Source organism: Lissotriton helveticus, chromosome 1_1, assembly GCF_964261635.1.
Source record: "Lissotriton helveticus chromosome 1_1, aLisHel1.1, whole genome shotgun sequence".
NCBI classification, from domain to species: domain Eukaryota; kingdom Metazoa; phylum Chordata; class Amphibia; order Caudata; family Salamandridae; genus Lissotriton; species Lissotriton helveticus.
The window spans coordinates 1,249,954,521-1,249,970,072 of record NC_136057.1 but is presented as its reverse complement, the minus strand read 5'-3'; the positions used below and the strand labels follow the sequence as shown (position 1 = coordinate 1,249,970,072).

At 43.8% G+C, this 15,552-nt stretch overlaps 1 protein-coding gene across 9 annotated transcripts in view; it reads left to right on the top strand.

Moving 5' to 3' along the window:
- KIF21A (kinesin family member 21A) overlaps positions 1–15,552 on the top strand; it is an 820,176-nt gene that overhangs the window by 605,557 nt on the left and 199,067 nt on the right. For 4 of the 9 annotated variants that reach the window (XM_078679910.1, XM_078679946.1, XM_078679930.1 and 1 more), the window contains 2 exons: positions 257–385; positions 10,793–10,831. The exons of 1 other annotated variant lie outside the window; for it this stretch is intronic. In XM_078679910.1, coding sequence (XP_078536036.1) covers positions 257–385; positions 10,793–10,831 — 168 coding nt within the window. The remainder of the gene's footprint in view (positions 1–256; positions 386–10,792; positions 10,832–15,552) is intronic. 4 more of the 9 variants (XM_078679984.1, XM_078679940.1, XM_078679955.1 and 1 more) reach the window with 2 other exon arrangements.

Below are 15,552 nucleotides of genomic sequence, written 5' to 3'. Positions count from 1 at the left end.
CTTAACAAATGTTTTGCACAGCACACCATAATTGTTAGAGATGGACTTTAGTTTACATTTAGAGCTCTTTTCATGTTTGCCTGGTTATGTTCTAGTCCCTCAATCTGTACTTCATTAGAATATACATGCAATGCAGCTCTTTGGGAGGGGGCAATCTCAACGCGTGCAAATGTGGGTGTGTGGCATGCTTCATTTAACCTATCTAACTATCCATAACCGTTAAAGCCGAGTCTTCCATGTTGTTTTTTTCTTGTAGCTCAGATTCTGGAACCTCAGAGGCTAGTCTGTCACCTCCTTCCTCGCCGCCAAGCCGGCCCCGTAATGAAAAGAATGTTTTTAGTCGCCTCACTGTTGCTCAGGCAGCCCCAGCAGTTCAGCAGGATAAGTAAGTGACAGGGAATGCTTTTCTCCACTCCTTGGCAGTGGAAGAGCACACACGTTTCCTCAGTGTAGGATGCGATCTCTGATAATATTATAAAGAAATTAACCTCAAACTAATCTTTAATGCCCAGTCTGTAAAACCTGGAGCATACCTATACTGAAGAATCTTTTCTGAACATGTTCACGACATATGGAAACGTTTCCTTAACATACAGCTCTTTAACTGATACTAACATCCTAACTGAAATCTTAATGCATGTATTTCTTTTGTTGCATTTTTGTGAATATTAGATTTTAAAACCAATACGATGTTGTTTTAGGTAGTTTTACCATGCAATGGAGCAATGTTGAACAGAAAAACACACATGAATTTGCTTTAGATAATTATTGCTGTTTGTTTATGTGTACCTATTCTAACAGAACACTTCTACAGTTTGCCTGTTGCCAAAGACAGTGTCCAAAGCAGGCCCACAAAATGGTCCTATATAATTCTGCCACAAACTAACTGCATATAACCAACGCTTGTTAATTTATTGCAAAATATGATTAATTCAACATTGTTGCCATTTGAGAATGTTATTTAGATGAATCATTATTTACTATTTGGAGAGCCTTCAACGTTTCAAAATTGGTTGAAGGGAAAAACCCTACCTATTTATTTAAATGGACTTTTTTACTGGGACTTCATCAATTTAAAAGCGATTATTTATATTTAAGCCAGCTGCTATTGTTCAGCGAGTAGATCAGGGGTTTGAGCTCAAGAACCTGCTGGATTTTGTGACGATAATGCAACTTTGTTTTGTGGGATAAATAACCAGATGCAGACACTTCTAGACATAGAGGGCCACGTGCATGTGATTGTTGAATGCAGAAAAAGTCTCTTTATCTGCGGTTTCTGTGGCGCTTAGGGCTCGGGGTATCATGTTAATATAGCAGTTTAGCAAGGATGGCATATATCTCCAAAACAGGTTGGCTTATGTAGCGGTCTGTGCGTCACTGGAGTATTCTAAGCTCTGCTTCTGTTCTTGATGGTCGATATTCCCTTTTACAACATACCTTCTGCCCACTCCTATTGTTACAAACACATGGGGCTTAGAGACATTTGTGTTACTGCTCTGCCACAACAAAGCGGTCATTGTGTTTTTTACACATTGCCCAGGGGGACTGTTCGTTTCTGTGTATTGGAAACCGACTACTAACACACTTAAACAGACACCCACTGTCCTGTGATACTCTAAAAATCTCAACAATCCCGATGTAGTGCCCCCTAAAGGTGCTAGACCTGCTCAACAAACTTGTTTCAGAAATGACTTCACTGGGCAAAGGTCAGGCCCAAATTAGAGCTTCCACTGATAAACTACTGTCAAAAATGATTGTAGAGCACTGCTTTATAGTGCTGTTTAGCTTTTAGATTTACAGGAGTGGATTCCTCTGTTGCACATGTGCATTACCATTAAGTCTGTCTAAGGATGTAATTCACATATTTCTGCGCCAGGACATCATTTTTGTGTAACTGAGTACTTTATAACACAATTTTACGTTACATTTACATTTTACATATAGCACTACCCCTACCTACTCTTAGCCAAGTACTATATATGAGTCCTCGCCAGATTGTCCAACTTATTGTGGGCACATTGCGTAACTCCGCAGCTGTTCCAAGGCTCTACGAACATTTTCCAGCTTTACCCATGGATTGACTGCCTCCCTCCGCCACCTATAAAAGGTTATCCTCTTCAATGGCTACATCATCGGTGAATTCAAGTGTGTGTGTGTGGGTGGGAGGAGTTGGTACAGCCTAGAGGGGTGGACTTCGGCAGCGAAGTGTTTCGTTTTTTGTGATGTGTAGTTTGTTGGTGAAGAACTTCTTATGATGTGTGTATTCTTTTTGGGGTCTAAAGAATTGGTTTGAAATGGTGGAACTAAGCAGTCTCTTGATGGTTTGGTAAGATGTTTTAGGAGTTTTCTGGTGCTCTTTGAGCAGATAATCTTTTTAGTTGTACAAATGTACTGTAATGCCACACTCTATTTTGTATGCCCCACCCTGGTTTTTTTTAGGCCTCTGTTCATATTGTACTGGTAAAAGTGATGATAGGAAGTATGAAGCTGTTGGCAGTGATGTTTGAGGCTATTGAGGTCCACAGTAAACAGTTACATTTGTGTGTGTGTGTGTGTGTTCCTGCTGGGGAGGTATAGTATGTGAGCACTTGGTAAGTAGACTGGATAGAAGTCGAGTTTCAAAAAGGTCATATAGCAGCTTCTGAGAAATAGAAGTTATAACTGCACTGTAATGGTTTGAAGAGCTTTGTTGTCAGTTGCATGATATAAAGGGGATTTATTTTTGTGGAGAGGGGCTATGGTCTGATGATGGTGAAGACGGACAGTGTTTAGGTCAAATAGATAGTTATAAGATGCCATTCAGATTCAGGTGATTAGTCTGTGTGTTAATCGAGACGTTGCATAGTAAAGTGTAAGCAGTTACCACGGCTCAGGTTGAGTAAAGATCAGGAGTACAGTGGAATCGGATTATGTTCCTTTTACACATTATTATGTAGAGTGATAGCAATGACGACATATCTGGGGCTATCGTGGAGGGCATAGAATACAGCCAGAGTTTGAAAGAAGTTTCTTAGGATTCTGAGCCTGAAATGTCCAGATAGCGATCCTAGCCCTAATTTGAGATATGATCCTAGCAAACTAAGAAATCCACACATTGATAGCTGTTAAACTTTCTGGGCCTGTCTACATCAATGGACATTATCGCAAAACACCCTCATTAATAAGTTTGAACTACCATTTGAGCTTCCAACGTCTTCCTGCAATGTTAAAAAGGATTGCTTATTGACAGAAAAGAAAGTAAAAGCAGGATTTGTCCTCTCGGACCATATCCCAGTTTTCTCTGAAATAGCCCCATGCTAAACCTCTGCTCTTTAAAATGTCTGTTAATTTGTACGTTGACATCCTTATTTTCATTAGCAATATTCAGCTGCTCTTTGGTTCTGCTTCCAAGAGCCTGAAAAGCCTGCAGGAGTGACTTGACACTTTGGGCCTCATTACGATGGCAGGCGGACCGCCACCGACATCCAGACCATCTGTTGAACTGTCGGATTCCAATACCGGTGGTTGGAGCGGTATCCTGTCGGAATTCTATCCCCACAATGGAGGTAGTGCCGTAGGGATTAAGATGTCCCTTTCCGACTGCCTTTTCAAAAGGCAAAGATAAACTGACTCTGGGGGCCCCAAGCAGGGCCCCCATCGGCCTACAGGGCACATGTATTACCTCCCGCCACATCCATGGTGCCTGCACACGGTGCACGGATGTGCACAAAGTGTTCATCCCATTTCCTAGTCCGCAGTAAATGTTGCAGTGGTAAAAAGCAATCTCATCTAAAAGGTCAGGCTGGACCACTGACTCATTGTCATACGTCTCCTGCCCGATACGATGAGGGTCTGACCAACCCCCATTGTAATTAGGCCCAGTGTTTCTAAAACTATAGGACTCATTCTAGTATCTTTTTACATTGTCCTTCTCTGCATGCATTCTTCAACCCTTCCCACCCCTTTGTAGGTGCGGGTAAAAATGGCAGCGGTATGAGCCTCCTCAGTCAACTTGGTGAGCAATCCTTCCTTCATATAAGCCAGTTCAGCAATTCTGAAATAAATCCTTGTGGGATTCTATTTGAGGATTATGACCTATATATTTATAAATGTCAACTCGCTAGCTTCCGTAGACCAAGCATTCAATCTTCAGAATCCCTGGCAACCTAAAGGAAAAGACTTTATAAATCAATAATGGGAAATCTTCACTAACTACCACTCAGTTTGAGTACGAACTTCATTCAAAATCCCCAATCGCCTCTTTAAAAACTTAACAGACACCTCCATCCTTCTTCTTCAAACATTCTCATGCCATATGTCCTCATCAGGCCTCTCCTATCATCCATCAACTGTGGGAGACTCTTGTCCGAACACATCACACAAGTCCTGCACACACCCAATCTTTGGTAATTCGCCCCCTTCTGATTCAGCTTGCTCTGCCCCATCATAATATCACAAGGGCCTTCCCTTCACCCCTGCCCACTGAAAACGTTTTTAATTGGAGGAACCTAACTTTATAGAATCAAACACAGGCCCAATTTAGATATTCATGTGTATGGTATAAAATAGGATACAAAGAGTAAGAGATGTAAAATACCATGGTGTAAATGCTAGCATCTAGAACTTCTTAATGGTGTATTAATATCCTGGACAACTTTTATATCCTTATCAAACCTTGCCAACTATATAAAATCATTCAGCTTGTTTGGAATTGTTGCCTGGGTACGTTAAAAGTATTATGGTGTTATTAGAATTTGTGGTTGCTGAAAATATTGTAAAGAATTATGTTGTTTAAAAACTGTTTGCTTTTTTTTCTCTACATTTCTGGTGGTAATATGACCCTCTAAGAACTTCATTAGAGAAATGAAAATCAGATGCAAATATCCCTCTATCGGGAAAATAGACAGGGAATTTCACAGTTTTCCCTACCAGGATTATTAAAAGATTGGTCATAGATATTTGTTTCTGATGGATACATCTGCCAGTGGATTCCTCACCTTGTGAATATCCCCCTGCGTCAGCAACATTCGGAAATTCTTTTTGTAGCTTTCCGCCGAAGTGGAACGACTTCACAGAAGCACGGCATCGCGAGCGGCTCCGCTGATGTCACTGACACCATAATAGGCCCACGTCTGCGTGATCCTCTGTAGCTTGATAGTACCTTTGTTACTGTTTATTGGTTATCGAGTTTCTTGTCCTTTACAGTCGACATGTCTTCGAAAAAGACCGGATTCAAGCCGTGTGGTGAATGCGGTAAGATGATGTCGATTACTGACCCGCATGAGGACTGCGTTTGGTGCCTGAGCTCGGACCATGATGTTCAGCGGTGTTCTTCTTGTAAGAAGATGAATCCCAAGGCCCTTCGTGAGAGAGAAGCGAATCCGGCCCGACCTCGAGAACAACGGCCGGGTCCTCCGGCTCCGAGCTCTACGCCGGCTCCGTCGGAGTCGATTCCGGATCCGCCGACTCCATTCCCGAAGAAGAGGTCGAGGCATGAAGCCCAGCGACTCCTGGAGGAGCAAAGGTACCGAGAGGCTGAAATGGAAGAGGGTGAGCTGCAGGATTCAGAGGACTTCTTTGACGATCTATCGGAGGCTAGTGGACTGGGGCTATCTCCTGATTGGGATATAGCCTCTGTTTCTGATGCCCCTTCTAAGGATGTGACACCATACCAAGTTGTCATCAGGAAGGCGGCGGATTTATTGAACTTAACTCTTCCAACTGCAGAGTTCAAGTCGAACATTTTGACAGAAGTTCTCCATTCGCCAACCTCTGTTGTGGAGCCCATGCTTCCTTTCACTGATGCTTTGGCGGAGCCAATTTTAGAAGTGTGGAAAATACCTCTTACAGATCCTGCTGTTTAAAAGGCTGTTGCTAGAAGGTATAGGGTGGCTCCTGGTGACCCAGACTTTTTATCTTCGCACCCTTTGCCAGAGAGCTTGGTTGTGCAGCCTGCCTGCTCCAAAAAATCTGCAGGTGCTTTTCCTCAAGTGCCTGGGGACAAGGAGTCAAGAAAGCAGGACCAAGCTGAGAAGAAAGTCTTTTCATTGGCGAGTATGGCTCTCAAATCGACAAATTCAACATGTCTGCTGGGACGCTATATCCATGCTTTGATGGATTCTGTGAAACAGCTGGCTCCTAAGATTCCGGAGGAGGATAGAAAAAATTTCAATAAGGGGCTGGCTGACACTCAGGCTGCTGCTTGGCAGGTTATCCAAAGTGGGTTAGACACATCTGACTCGGTGGCGAGAGTGATGGGATCTTCGGTTGCCACCAGAAGAGCGGCATGGTTGAAGTCCTCCGAATTTTCAGCAGATGTACAGGCGGCCTTAATGGATCTACCCTTCGATGGTTCTACCCTTCGATGGTTCGGGCCTTTTTGGTAAAAAGGCTGATGCTGCATTGGAGAGATTCAAGGACAGCAGAGCTACGGCCAGGTCCTTGGGTTTGCAATCCAGGGGAACTGTAGGCAAGAGATATAGGGGATTCGGAAGGTCCTCCTTTCGTGCCTACAAACACCCGCAACAGCAGCAGTAACAGCAAAATCCACTATACAAATCCTTCAGGGGTAGACAGAGAGCTCGTACTCGAGGACATCAAGCTTCCTCCTCCTCCTCTTCCTCCTCTTCCCACCCCCTCCAACATCAGCAAAGCAGCCCTAGATCCGCCATTCCGGATCATGCGGGTCCTGTGGGGGGTCGGCTTACCTATTTTCTACGAGATTGGGAAGCGGTCACATTGGACCTTTGGGTTCTCAATCTCGTGGAGAATGGGTATGCTCTTCCCTTTCGGGAGTTCCCTCCAAACTACCCTCCTTGTCAAGGTTTTTGCTCGGAGGACCACCTGCTTCTCCTGCAGGAGAAAGTCCTGGCGTTGCTGAGAAAAGGCGCGATAGAGGTGGTTCCGGAGCAGGAAAGGGGTCCGGGATGCTACTCCCGATATTTCCTGATACCCAAGAAGGATGGCAGACTTCGTCCAATCCTGGATCTCAGGATCTTGAACCTTTTTCCGAAGTAGGAGAAGTTTAAGATGCTCACCCTTGCGCAAGTTCTTCAAGCGCTGCTGGAAGAAGACTGGATGGTGTCGATTGACTTGCAGGAACCGTATTTTCACATCCCTATCCTGAAGTCGCACAGGAAGTATCTCCGTTTCACAGTGGGTTCGCAACCCTACCAGTTTGCGGTCCTCCCGTTTGGTCTTACTACGGCGCCTCGAGTCTTCACCAAGGTGATGGCTGTGGTGACTGCACATCTCAGAACGTCAGGGATTCCAGTATCCCTTTACATGGACGATTGGCTGATCAAAGCGGAATCTCCAGAGAAAGTGCTCCATCATCTGCAAGTCACAACTCAGTTGTTGTACAGGTTGGGTTTTTCTATAAATGTACCCAAATCTCACCTGGTGCCCTCCCAGCGCAACATGTTCATAGGTGCTGTACTGGACACAACTGTATGTCGTGCATTCCCTTCCCCTCAAAGGATTCTCGACATACAGGAAATGATTCCTTTATTTTACAATGGAGCGGTCGTTCCAGTCCTGAAGTTCCTGCGTCTGCTCGGTCTGATGGCCTCCTGCATTCTGCTGGTCAACCATGCACGCTGGCACATTAGGGCACTCCAGTGGTGCCTCCGCAGGCAGTGGTATCAACACCACGGAGATCTCAGGAAGTCGATCAGGATCTCCAGAGAAACTGCAGCGGATCTGTCTTGGTGGAGCGTGGAGGGCAATCTGTCTCAAGGAAAGCCCTTCCATCTACCTCCATCGGTAGCCATGGTGATAACGGATGCATCCCCTCTAGGGTGGGGTGCTCATCTGGGGGATCTGGAGATCAAGGGTCTTTGGTCTCCAGAGGAAAGGTTGCTTCACATCAACCTTCTAGAGTTGCGGGCGATACGTCTGGCGCTCAAGGCCTTCCTCCCTTCCCTTCGCAGTCAGTCGGTTCAAATCCTGATGGACAACACTACCGCGATGTGTTATGTCAACAAGCAGGGAGGAGTGGGGTCGCGGTGTCCTCAGAGAGGTCTGCGTCTCTGGTCCTTGGTTCAGGACCATCAGATTTGTCTGATGGCAAATAATCTGGCTGGAGTTCTGAACGTACATGCAGACAGTCTCAGTCGGCAGTTCTCAGCCGACCACGAGTGGAGGCTTCATCCAGAGGTAGTTCGTCACGTCTATCGGACGTGGGGAACTCCTCAGGTGGACCTGTTCGCCACTCACAAAAACGCTCACTGCCCGTCATTCTGCAGTCTCCAGTATCCGATGCAGGGAGCGTTGGGGGATGCGTTTCAGTTGAATTGGGACTCGAGACTCCTTTACGCGTTTCCTCCCATACCCTTGATTCCTCGAGTTCTGAGGAAGATTCGCCAAGACCGGGCCCAAGTCATATTGATCGCCCCGGATTGGCCAAGAAGGGTGTGGTACACAAATCTTCTCCACCTCTCCTCATGCCAGCCGCTCTGTCTCCTTCTCAGGGCGAATCTCCTCTCTCAGATGGAGGGGCAGGTTCTACACCCCCACCTCCAGACCTTACACCTTCATGCCTGGAGATTGAACGGGGCATCCTGAACTCTTTTTCTCGTCCACATGATGTGGTGGATATCATTTTGTCTGCCAGGCGTGATTCCACCAAGTCTATCTACTCTTATAGAAGGTCTAAATTTGTCTCTTGGTGTGGGGAGAAGTCCATTGACCCTTTGAAGGCTCGATTGTCTGATGTACTTCTGTTTGCACTTTCTTTGGCGCGGCAGGAGTTTGCTATAGCTACGGTCAAAGGTTATTTTTCGGCTTTGTCGGCATTTCTCTGTCTGCCGGATCAGCCGTCTTTATTTAGATCACCTATTGTTTTAAGGTTTTTAAAGGGCCTTACAAATAAATTTCATCCTACTCCCTTTATTGTGCCTCAATGGGACTTGAACCTGGTACTTACTTTCTTAGTGGGTTCTCCTTTCGAACCTTTGCACAAGTGTCCCTTGAGGTTGTTGCCTTTCAAAACGGTCTTCCTTGTTGCGATTACCTTTGCAAGGAGGGTAAGTGAGCTTCAAGCTCTTAGTTCTAGGCCCCCATTCTTGACCATTCATGCTGAACGAATGGTACTCAGGACCAGGGCTGCTTTTCTGCCTAAGGTGGTAACTCCCTTCCATCTAGGACAGTCTGTTACCCTCCCTACCTTTTATCCTCCCCCTTCCAAGGAGGAGGAGAGACTTCACCGCTTGGACCCGAAGAGCGCAGTGAGCTTCTACCTGGACAGGACCAGAGAGTTCAGAGTGGATGACCAGCTCTTTGTTGGTTTTGTTGGAGCCAGAAGAGGCAAGGTGGTGCACACGCGCACAATATCAAGATGGATTGTCTTGTGCATCAAGATATGCTACTCTCTGGCGGGTAAGGAGCCTCCTGAAGGTTTAAGAGCTCACTCTACTAGAGCAAGGTCTGCTACATCTGCTTTGTCTAGGGGTGTACCTGTTGAGGACATTTGTAGAGCTGCGACTTGGGCCTCCCTCCACACTTTCGCGAAGCATTACTGCTTAGATACCGAAGTGAGGAGGAACGGCCACTTTGCGCGTTCTGTTCTCCAGGATTTTCTGGTTTAGGAGAGGGGACACCCTCCTCCGGGAGTGGGGACTGCTGTGGGACTCTATTCACAAGGTGAGGAATCCACTGGCAGATGTATCCATCAGAAGAACAAGTTACTTACCTTCGGTAACGCTTTTTCTGGTGGATACAGTATCTGCCTGTGGATTCCTCAGCCTCCCCGTTGTCCACTCTTCTATACCTGGTTTACTGTATTGTTGATATTTTATTGTCAAAGGAAATTTATTAATGTTTTGCATTCCTGCTTTGGTTGCACACTGTGTGTGTGTTATTATGATTATTTGGTACTGTGTACACTGTGTATTTATCTACTGTTGTTGATCCGTCCGTGTGCCTCGAAGGCACGGAAAAAAAGGGCGGAACTGATGTCATCACGCCGATGTGGGTCTATTATGGTGTCAGTGATGTCAGCAGAGCCGCACGCGATGCCGTGCTTCTGTGACATCGTTCCACGTCGGCGCGAAGCTACAAAAATAATTTCCGAATGTTGCTGACGCAGGGGGATATTCACAAGGTGAGGCATCCACAGGCAGATACTGTATCCACCAGAAAAAGCATTACCGAAGGTAAGTAACTTGTTCTTTTCGATGAGAATTACCATGCAAGAAAATTTCCCGTATAAAATTTTTCACTTGCCTCCAAGTAGATACATTTTCCTGTTTTATACTGTGTACATATGAACTTTCAGGTTGTAGTGATGCAATTGTGTTTTTTTTCTTCTATCGTAGTCTGTTAAAGTATTCCATCCCGAAATTGGCCTCCTCATCCTCTACCATACTAACAAGCATTGCAAGCCAAATTATTGTTTGGATGCACACATTTGGAGTCATGCTTTGTCTCGTTAGACATTCTTTTGACTTCATCATAATAGATTTATTTCTTTTGGCACTCCTGAATTCCTCTAGTCTAACCTAGTTAAATCTTCTGTCCTTTCCCATGCCGTCTAGCATATAAACTGGCTTACTCTCAATCTGTATCTTTAGGTTTGTCACTAATGTGCCCCATTTTGAATCAGACTTTTTCTTCGCATCTGTTCATCATCACACTTTTAATTGAGGGTTGACATAGCAGCGGTTAGTCAATATGGCCTGGATAATTCTTTGGTACTATGACCTCTACTATGTTTCTTACTTGAAGCATTCTTTTATTTTTCTTCTTAGTCTGATCCTTAACATTTCTGATACCTGTCTTTTCTCTTTCACACCACCACCACTGTTTGCTTTAGGTCTGACGAAAGTGATTCCTCCTTATCGGAGGTACACAGGTACTTTACTTTTCTCTTTTATCCATCTTTCCTATCTTTTATGGATGTATAGTTTAGCTTGTTGCTGCACAATTTTGCTGTTACAGAAGTAGACGTAAGCTACAGCTATCCTAACTGTTTTTTTTTTACTTACGCATGCTAAACAGTAAAGGTATTAGTAGTGAAAGTTACATGTTTATGTATGCACTTACTGTTAAATCAAACCCTTATTTTTGTGCCTTTCATTTTTCTGGGGTTCGAGGTATGATGTTGGGGATGGAAAATATGTTTTCTATGCCTTTAGAATGTGCTAAAGTAGAATGCATGCTCATCTAAAGAAGTTAATGAATGTATGTAAACTTCTTTGTAAAAAAAAAAAAAAAAAAAAAAAGGAAATGTATGGCATTCCTTATTTAGAGTTTCTGTATCACATATAGATATATAATGTTTAAAAGCCTCAAATATTTTATGACATCTTTTACAAATTCCCTGAATGATGAGAAAATTCATGCTGCCATAAAATCATTGTACTCCTTGTGTGGTGTCAGGAAACACACCAATGTCACTGGTGATACTGTGGTTCCGCATATCCTGGGTTCAAATTGCAGATGTGTGTGATTTCAGTCCTTGAGGACCCCTCATCCATGTGATCTTAGGTCTCTGGTACTAGACGAGGGAGAACATTGGTAATATAAATACAATAGGCTGGTAATTCTGATGCTTCTTAATGGGTGGATCTATGTCCTTTGTAATACTCTGGCCTATGGCTGGTTCCACTGATGCCTGTTTCTTTCACATTTTTACATCATTTTCTAATGCAGTTTGAGGCAGCAAAAATTTGTAGCTATTTCAATATATGTTTCTTGAATCTCCAAAAGATGCAAAACCAAGGAAAGTTGTATCAATCAGATTTTCTCTAAATCTTAGTAATCAGGTGCTGTCGAGCCTTGGATCTTCCAAAGATTTACATTATTTTTCTGTTATTCCCAAACCTCAAAATCATGGAAAAATGTATCTTTAGTGTACTGCCAAGGGGAGATTTTAAATTATGTTGAGCTTACTCTAATCATTCACCCTTCAATGATGCCACGTTAGGATCTATCTCTGATTAGATTCATACCATGCTGTGGGTGAGTGGGAGTCCTCTTCGAGTTCTAGCTTTTGACAACATTTTCACCTACCAAACTGAGTTTGACTCTCCTTACTGCACGAGAGCATTGCTGAGAGCTGCCCCAAGACAGCTGTGCAGTCAGAGTAATGGCACTTCATTTCACAGAAATAAACATGAAAACATACTTTGTTCCAGGCATTCCTCAGTGTGGGAAAGAAACGGTTTGTACACTGGCCACACTTGGAGTGCATGCCCTCTTTATACCCTGATTATAGTGTGCCAGGCTGCAATCTGCAGAGGTTTCTCTTGATCTCTGAGAGAGCTTCTTTTGGTAATGCACTTGAAATCTTGTAATATTGTTGTGCTTGTTTGGTCTGGTCAGACCACAGTACACATTCATTTGAATACATTAGAACAGGATCTTGCACTGCAGAAAGCAACATGTGATCTGAAATTACATGTAAGGTCTACTTTTACAGTTCCCACCAGCTTGACCCCTGAACCTGATATGGGATTTGAAGGTTCTGCTTTCATGCAGATTAAGTTGACTTTACTGTAGTGAAAAACCTGCTCGGATGAGGATAGGTAATGGGTTCCTCCTTTCAGGTGATTACTGCTTGATTATTCTATAAAGGATGCCAATCTATTAATGATCCATTTCTAGAAACTGGTTCAGTTACTTGACTGTAGATGTAATACTCCAACACTGGTATCTTTTATAGATTTATATGCTAACCACCTACCCTCCTGGTGAGTTGTGGTAAAAGTATGAGTAGTATGTGCTCCGAATCTGCTATAGATGGTGCCTGGGTGTTGAATTGCGGCAGGGGGTGAGATGTAGAAGTAAATGCAAGCTTGAATGAATTTAAGAGTAGCTTTTTTGCAGTGCTGTCTTTAAAAAAGTGTTACATTTTCTTGGTACTTGGTTGTAAATTGTGATAAATAGCTACCTATTAGGCCATAGGATTGGTATCTTGTCTGGACAAGGAGCATCTGCACATTTAAGTAGAATATGCTTTTACCAGGAGTAGAACACTTGTTGGTGGTTGCTCTTCTGTAGTCTGGGGACCAATCCCTGATTCCTGGAGCTCCTTGTTGTGAAAAGTTGGGAGAAGAGGAGCTACCAGTGATCACCTGTAAGATTTGACAGGGTCTACATGGCTGATAAATCATCATGTATGGTCCCTCAGGAAACCAATACTTCCCTGGCGCCATTAGATTTCTTCTGTCAGCTGGCTTGCAGATAATTTAAACTGGAGCTGAAGCAGTGCTTTCTTGCTTCATCACTGCTGTTACTCCATCATCACTTACTTACCCTATGAGATAAGGGTGCTCTGCCCACCCCAGTGGAACACCATGGTCTTCCTTTCACATGACTGCTGTTTGAATCCTGGTGGCTGGAGCAGGCATTCCTGTGTCTGAGTAGCCCGATCGATCATTCTAGCCTTGTGATTCTGGTGACAAGTTTAAAACTGCTATTGGACTCTACAGCCCAGGTTCTAGTTAGCACTGTATGATCACCATAGTCCCATAGGGGTCTTCAACACTGGGAAATCTGTAATCCTTGGCAAAGCACTACGCTACGCTCGCGTAGTTTGCGAAGTTTGCGCTACTTAGCACTACGCAAATTGCACGTAGCACAGTGCAAACACGTGTAGCGTAGCGCAGCGGTCATTTTTTGCTTGCTTGCGGTCCTCAACATCAAGTTGGTGACCGCGAGCAAGCATGAGGACCTTCCGGCGAGACTTTTTCCTCATTCATGATCAGTAACATCAAGTTACCGATTGCGAACGTGGAACATACACCTCCCGGCGAGATTCTCAACATGGGGAGGTCAGGTTTCTTATTGCGAGTGGTCGCGTACGCTCGCGACCGCTTGAGATGAGAAACTACCAGTCCGCGTTGAGAAAGCTGCCGCTCGAGTAGAAATCTACTCGAGTGGCAGAAAACGACCGCTTGCACTGCTTGCACAGTGCGGACAAGCATTCGGCATTGTGCAATCAGTGCGAACAGCATTTTGCACAGTACACTACGCAGTTCATGTAGCTACGCGTAGCTTGCGAAGTACACTTCGCGAACTACGCCCAGGGTTAGAAATCTGGCCTGTGGCGGGCTATTCTCAAGATACTGTGTGGTAACTTTTGGAATGCCATAGTGGCATACCACATCTTTTCCACATTCAAAATGGTGAGACCAATTGAATCTTTAAAAAGTCTCAACTGGACAATCCAGTTAATAGATACCTATTAGTGCTTCTGTGTGAGCCCTCGGAACTGGACACCTGGGCTCTTGACACCGTAGAACTCCTTTTACCTCACTTGGGTGCTCTTTGTTTTGGTGGTGAGTAAAAATAATGCCAGCAGGGTTTTAGACCACAAGTTGTCCACTGGTATACCTAGACCTAGTGGCCATTGTTACAAGCTCCAAATATGCCAGAGCCCTTTAATAAAAAGAGCCAGACATAGCAAACTTACTAGATTGTGTTACTTTGTCTAAGGTATTTGTCTTTTTTATCGAGAATCCCATAAGGACCTCCAATGACTGAGAGAATACAAACAGTGTCTCCTCAGGGTAAAATTGGACATATGCCCCAACTGTACATAAGACCCTACATATTTAAAATGTAGTGCTTTCTTCCCATGTTAAAGGTTTGGAGCCTTATTTTAACCCCAGAAGAGGTTAGTTCTGTCTCGTTTTCACTAGACATTGTTATTTTAAACGTTATGTTTTTACTGTGTTAACACAAAAATGGGCAAAGGAGTAGGAGGTTTAACCCCTTAGTAGCTGGACCTCCTCCATGCTCAAACACCCAGTTCTGAACCCTTAGTTTTGGCTATTTGGGGTAGTTTGCTCATAGGGCTCCATAACTTTTCTTCTCACATAAGGTATCCATGCCAAATGTGTGTCCTTTTTTCCCAACATCTTGGGGTTTCTAAAAGTATCCAGGTTTTATGGATTCCCCTGGAGGGGACAGAGAAAATAGACAAAATATAGCAACATTTTAAGCTTTTTGAGAAAATAGGAAAAAAGTGTTCTGCATAAAAGTGTCATTTTTTCTAAAAATTGCACCAATGAACTGTTTGCTGATCTAAAGTCAAAATCTTCCCAGTTTTCAGGAACATGCAGAGCTGACTAAAACTATTTTTTTTTACCACAGTTTTGCCATTTTTCTAAGAAGTAGCCCATTTTTCCTATTTTTTATGCTCTCAACCTACTTTCAGCTTTTGGTGGAAACCAGTGTAAAACCCATACGAGATCCAGAAAAGCTATAGATTTCTGAAAAGTAGACACAATTCCGAATCCCTCAAGGTTTTCTCGAAGAAACTAACTTGAAAGAAAGAAATACTGAAAATGAGTGGGGAAAAAACAGACATTTGTGTCAAAGTTTTCATCTGTAACTTTTATGTCACAATGTCCAATTTACAAAAGCAAATATGCCATTTTGTCCACTAGACCCTTTTGGTTGCGGGGATTTGTAGAGTTCGTAGGTGCTGCAAGAAACAACAACTGAGATGCACCATACAATGGCTACTCATTGTGTACTGAGTATAGACCAGTTCATATGGTAAAATATGTAGAGTGAAAATGGGTATCAAGGAAGCCTATGTATTTCTGAAATGGGCATAGGATA